Genomic DNA, 6,675 nt, shown 5'->3' on the forward strand with positions numbered 1-6,675 from the left:
TTGAAAATTTGCTTGATCTTGATGAGAGAGAATTGCTAAGAGCCACATCTAAAACTTCTCTTCCAGATCACACCCAAGACACAAAGCAACAACACTGGAACCCCCAAATAGCTACCAACATAAACCGTCAACGATTAGGTTTTCTAATACATTTACATGGTGCGAGAATGCGATTTTGTGGGGCACATGTCGTTTAGTTTCGGATTTTTGAAAAGGAGAGGACCACCGATATTTCTAGGGTTTTTACAAAATTTGCATCAACTCATAAATCCAATTTCAGGTGTCTCTATTTATAAGGGAAGAAATTTAAACCATACGAGATAATTACTTGGTCACTAAGTACTTATCCTTATCTTTGGTAATTATCTAATTTCAGATTCTTACATTTCAGTCAGTCTAGATCTACAAGTTTCATTTAATTAAGTAAAGACTTAATTAATTAACAAACTAGATCCTTATAATTTATCTCTAACAAATATTGCTTATATCTACGCTTGCTTGTAACCCAAAAGGTCCTTACAATTAATAGTAATATTACCAATTGTTGTGTAGGCACTATCTTCCAACAACTCCTACTTGCAGAAGTCACCAACACTATATGGCTCACTATTCTCTAGTAATAAGCAAAGAGTATGCCATCCAATGCACCTACCAAACTCACAACTTAAAATTATGATACAATGCTTAGATAAGTGACCAAATATTTATTTACTCTTCATGATATCTATATGAACGTGAAACATGGAGATATGCCAATCTTCAAGGTTCAAGATTATGTTTCTAGATATAGACTTGTGTCGGCGAAAAGAAGCTGCACAATCAATCCATTTTTAGTTCAATTAGAGCGCGACCATACATTTTGATGTCAAAACCAAACCATTTAGGGCCCCAGAGATATATACTTCTCTTGTTAAGGCAGAAGGACTAAATAAAATTTGACTACATAGATTCTGCTTATTCCTCATGTCATATCTGGTCAAACCTAGTATGGCTGCCAGTTACAAACAACGTTGGGGAGAAACCAGGATACAACAAATTGAAGGACAAAAAGCTCATGCATCTCTGTTTGAAGAATATAGGATATTTCCATCTTAGAATTACCTGTGATATAATCCATTAAGTAATCTTTAATTGCGGGTTACTCCAATACCTAAGCTCTCCATTTAAGTACTCATGAGTATTGGTCGCAATCTTTGCTATGTTAATCTCCATGGACAATCTACCAATGTTCCATGACAATCTTAAATCACTACTTACTTCCAAAACTAGAACCGACTATAGAAGTATGAGCAAATTAATATTCCGAAAGTGGCTCAAAAAATGCAAAAGTGGAACATATTGATAAATTAATGAAGTCAAAAATCACAATTGTGCTACTTTTGTCTTTGTTAATTACATTTACATTCACTTCCAAGTTCCAAGACTTTTATTCACAAAACAGTTTCTCAATGAAATTAACAATTGGTTTTTGGTCTTTGTTTACTTACATCCAAGACTTTGATTCACATGGTAAGGAGCGATTTTTTAATAGACAATCAATTTGACAATTGAATTTTTCATCTTTTTAATTACATGCACATCCAAAACATTTTGTTTCATTAGTTTGAATTTGATAGTTTAATTACATTCTCTTCCAATACTTTTTTGTTACATTCAGAAGGGAGATTGTATTTTGACTTTAAACCGTAAAAACTTAAAATATTTTAATTCATACAACCCGATCCGACACGCTAATTAGTACTTTTTATTCTTTCATTTATATGGGTTTCACTTAAAAAGGGAACCATGTGGTTTTCCAGTTTTAGACTCGTCAGTGGTACTCGTCATTGCTTGCAAAGTGAACATCATACACATGGTTTCTTGGTCTTTATCGTCTTCTCTATGCATGAAGTTTATGTTCCATCCCTCATCTGCTATTCTTCTTCTAAATCTTTCATTCTTAATGTAATATCTTAACCTTTGTAATTTTACAATTTTAACTTTATCTTCTCTGCCATACATTTTGTATAGCGTATCCCATGCATTTTTTGATGTTGGTGACGAAGAATATAAGATATCCGTTCAAAGATAAATTCGTCCACTATCTGATAGATACAAAAAATAGAGCCTTCATATCCTTCTTCTTAGACTCTCTTAAATCACTTATTTGTTGTGTGGTTAAGCCTGCTTGTTCATTAATTCCCTTTTCAACAATGCTCCATTATTCGTGAGACTCGTACATAACTTTCTGTATCCTCCAATGGTGATAATTTTTACCATTGTGAGTGGATGCAATCCGTTGGCATTCGATGTCATGACACCTTCCTCAGTGCTCAGTTGCGCTGATATATTTATTGAGGGCATCCACAATGCATTGAACTCTATAAAGTTCAATGGAGTGTCATATCATCATTCACTATTCCATACAATTTCATTTTTATTCCACAATGCATTAAACTCTACAAGTTCAATAAAACATATTAAAAAAAATATTTATTTAAAGATTTAAGGACTTTCCTTTTTCCCATTGAAGAGTTCAATGGTCATTGAACTCCAAATCCATTGAATGCAAAGGTGACATTTCACAATGGTGGAGTTGTATCCATTGAATGACAAGTAGGCATGACATCTCATTCAACTATTTCATTAAATTTCCCATTGTGGATGCTCTGAGTATAATAGAGATTCGATATTGCACAAGAAGATTTATAATAAAAAAATTTATTAATTGCAACAAGCATACATGGTTATTTATTCCATATTTATACTAAAGATATATATAACCACCATGTAACAGTCATGGCAGTTAATTATTAATCCAAAACAACAAAACGATTCAGACTCCATGTAGTAACTGACAGATTTAGCTTATACTTTAACATCAACGAGCTTAATAATGAAGCACGACAAGATCAAATTCAAGAATAGTCGACGTATCATTACGGAAATACGGCTGAGCAGTGGCAATCCCACGTGCTAATCGGAAAACGCCAGTTCCACCAACAACAGACATTTCACGAACCGGACTCAAGATAGGGTTAGTTCCAAGAACTTGTAAGGTGCTACCATTGAAAGTCCCTTCTGTAAAGACAAAGTTCAAGTTCATAAGAAACCGTGGTACTTCCAAGGATGCTGATCCAAATAGCCCTTGGCCCCTACCGATCCTCATGGAGCTTGCTTCTGGAGCAACGGTTAGAGGGTTGTCAAACATGAAGCCAAGACCAAATTGACTCATGCTTGTTGAGGTGATGTTTGAGTCGAATACTTGATAAGCAGTTTGACCTGGTCCGGCGATGGTGTCATGAAAATAAAAATGTAGATTTGTAGATTTTTGTTTTTTGAGTGGGAGCTCTTTAAACCAATTTTGCACTGCTTTTGGCCCTTCAGAAACGCTTTGAACCAATGGGATTGCTATCACAACTGTGCATAGCATCAATATCACATGCTCTGTCTTCATTTTATATCAGAAATCTCAACCCTAAACAATAAAGATTAAAAAATTTAGGAACTTGATTTGGGATTGAAGAAGGAGATTTGGAGATAAAAATGGGTCTTTGAAAGGAAACAGATGGAAAATTGAATCTTTAATCTTGTTCCTGCAAGCAAACTTCTTAGAGTTGAAAAGATCGAAACTTAAGAGAAAGTGGGACAGAAACTTGTTCTCTTATAGAAGCAAGCGGAGGGTAGCATTCACATATATTGTAGCGGAGAGAACACAATAGTTGAATATTATTCATTTCTTATGCGTTGGCATTTAATATTACAGCTTTATTTCTGGAAAAATTATATTGGTCAAAGAAATATTTTTTATTATATCACAAGTATATTGGTCAAAGGAAATATCCTTACAAAAATCTTTGATCGCTCATGTTAATTTCCGTTTCAATTAGCGGTTTAGTCGGATAATTTTATCTGTATTGATTAACGTTGCTATTTTTTTTGTTAGACTTATGATTTTGAGACCTATCTGTCAACCCGAATGTACCATTTACTATTTAAAACAACAAAACTCATAAAAAATCAAAGACTAAATGGTAATATTTCATTATTTTTAAGACTATTAGGTGTGGACAACATCTTATTACATTACATGTTATCACACCCAAAAAGTGTCATATCAGCATCCTACTCATACATGAGTGTTATAACACCTAAGGTGGAAATGGGCAACATCTAATAACACGTGATAACACCAATTATTTTCTATTTTTTATTTATTTTATTTTTTGATGTTTTTTTTTCTATATTTCGAATTTACTTATTTATATCATAGTATTTATATTTATCATATAACTTAAATCATAAATTAAAAATAACATTTAAATGTAAAAATAAAATTTTAATAAATCTTAAATTAAAAACAACATTAAAAAAAGTACAACAAAACAAAAAAACATTTAAACACCTAAAAAAAGATGATAAAACCTACATTTTTTGGCCTAAAACTATTCATCTTCATCTTCGTGACCAAGATAGATGTAATACGCCAAGTCTCCACGGAGTTGCTTGTGTTTTCGTTGATCTTGAATATCAACCACTCTATGTAAATATTTCGATGTCCCTGGTTGAAATTGCACATGTCTTGGTTCCGCAGGCGAATACGTTGCAATATTGTGTCATTTATCTTCAACAACCATGTTATGCATTATGATACACACATACATGATATATCATAGAGTATCTAACTCATAAGGTCTCGCCGCATGTTCAACTATGTGCCATTTTGATTTCAAAACCCCAAAAACACGTTCAACGTCCTTACGTGCTTATTTTTGTCATCTCTTGAAATATTTGTCCCTTGGGTCTATTGGGTGTCGAAACGCCTTCACAAACGTCGAATATTATGGATATATTTCGTCTGTAAGGTAATTCTCAAACTTATATTCATTTCCATTCACTGTTAAAAGAGCATCCGTGGCTTTTCCTGACAAAAGATCGTCAAATATTAGTGATTGATCGAGAATGTTGACGTCGTTGCTAGAACCCGCAACCCCGAAAAAAGCATGCCAAATCCATAAATCGTGTGAAGCAACAACCTCTAATACCAACGAAGGCGCTACATGATGACCGCTCGAATATCGGCCTTTCCACGCCACGGGACAATTTCTCCATTTCCAGTGTGCGCAGTCAATGCTCCCAAGCATACCCGGAAAACCATGTCTTTCTTCATGCGCCACATATAGTTGTTGCATATAATGCAACGAAGTCTTGCGCAAGTATTGGTCACCGAAGGTTTCGACAACACTTCTTGCCAATAAATACAAACTTTCTCGTGCGGTCCTCTCAGACATTCTCATATAATCGTCAACAGAATCCGGCGACTCCCCCATTGCCATAAGTTTAATTGCAGCAACATATTTTTGCAACCCTGTGAAGCCTCGTTTGCCTCTAGCATCATATCTCAATTGGAAAAATTCATACCTAAATAAATATTAAACATGTAAAAATTGTATTTATTTTATATAAAAATGACATTTTATAAATTATAAAAGTTGAAATAAACGATACCTAAATATATATTAAACATGTAAAAATTGTATTTATTTTATCTAAAAGTGACATTTTATAAATTATAAAAGTTGAAACAAACGATACCTAAATATATATTAAACATGTAAAAATTGTATTTATTTTATCTAAAAGTTATAAATTATAAAAGTTGAAACAAACGATACCTAAATATATATTAAACATGTGAAAATTGTATTTATTTTTTCTAAAAGTGACATTTTAGAAATTATAAAAGTTGAAACAAACAAGACCTTGCTTCCATAGCGTTGACTATCCTTTCAAACACATTTTTTCGCAAACGAAATCTTCTTTTGAAATCGTTTGGCTGATAGACACAATTTTCTGCAAAGTAATCGTTAACTAGCCGTCTATGTCTTTCCTCACGATCTCTATTTAACGTCGTACATCGCGTGAGTAGTGGAGCTGGATCTGGCTGTAATAGGCTGTCTGTATAATACCGGTACATCATACTCACGAACAAATCGTCTTCGTCGTTATTATCATTGTACGGATGGGCCAGATCAAATTGATCCATATTTTGGTTTTGAAATATTGAAAGAAATATGTAGAGAAGTATGTGTTTTGTAGGTAATAATAATATAGGTTATGCGATAGTATATATAAAACTTGATTTTTTTATGTTGCCGTTTGAAACAAACGGTCGAAATTACGGCCATTGAATAAAAACACAAGCAAAATCGCGACGTTACCTCTCGTGTTCACAATAACGCGTCATAACATAACACGTAATAATGGCTAGGGGGCAGTGTTCCTCCCGTTATGGCGCCGTTATTAGGTGCCTTGTCACCTAGCTTCCCGTTGCCGTCACCCGTCTCTCTAAGAGCATTAGGAATGGGCTACGTTATAACAGACAATTCAAATGCTACCTCAACCATAACACCAAAGGAGAAATGGTGTTCCTCATGTTATAACATGTTAAAACATGTTAAGTGGGAGAGAGAGAGATAAAAAAAATGATTTGATTGATTGATAAAGGCGACATCAATTAAACTTCCGGTTTCATCTGGTCTTCGTCAAAATGAGATATAACAACCCCATACCATATGCTCTATGAACTAAAAACTAAAACGTCAAAAACAGTAAAATACTTAGAAAAAAAGACTTTGGTAGTTCCTTGAATTTTCGTCTTTGGCAATGTTTTAAAACTCGGTTTTTTGTTGACTT

The 6,675-nt window shown here is 33.7% G+C and overlaps 2 protein-coding genes across 2 annotated transcripts; both read right to left on the bottom strand.

The window, feature by feature from the left end:
• Positions 1-2,684: 2,684 nt before the first annotated feature.
• LOC111898988 (dirigent protein 1) lies at positions 2,685-3,659 on the bottom strand. The gene has a single exon (XM_023894867.2). The coding sequence runs from the start codon at positions 3,434-3,436 to the stop codon at positions 2,870-2,872; it is 567 nt and encodes a 188-aa protein (XP_023750635.1). The 5' UTR covers positions 3,437-3,659; the 3' UTR covers positions 2,685-2,869.
• Positions 3,660-4,820: 1,161 nt separating this feature from the next.
• Positions 4,821-6,025, bottom strand: LOC111898989 (uncharacterized). Its single transcript, XM_052766647.1, has 2 exons — positions 5,742-6,025; positions 4,821-5,400 (listed from the first exon to the last, which is right to left on the bottom strand). The coding sequence occupies exons 1-2, from the start codon at positions 6,023-6,025 to the stop codon at positions 4,821-4,823; spliced, it is 864 nt and encodes a 287-aa protein (XP_052622607.1).
• Positions 6,026-6,675: the final 650 nt, after the last annotated feature.

The sequence above is a fragment of the Lactuca sativa genome, chromosome 8 (assembly GCF_002870075.4).
Source record: "Lactuca sativa cultivar Salinas chromosome 8, Lsat_Salinas_v11, whole genome shotgun sequence".
Lineage (NCBI taxonomy): Eukaryota > Viridiplantae > Streptophyta > Magnoliopsida > Asterales > Asteraceae > Lactuca > Lactuca sativa.

Coding starts and splice junctions, on each gene's coding strand:
- LOC111898988 (XM_023894867.2), bottom strand. CDS start 3,436: ATGAAGACAGAGCATGTGATATTGATGCTATGCACAGTTGTGATAGCA.
- LOC111898989 (XM_052766647.1), bottom strand. CDS start 6,025: ATGGATCAATTTGATCTGGCCCATCCGTACAATGATAATAACGACGAA. Junction 5,401..5,741: donor GTCAACGCTATGGAAGCAAG/GTCTTGTTTGTT, acceptor ATATTTATTTAG/GTATGAATTTTTCCAATTGA.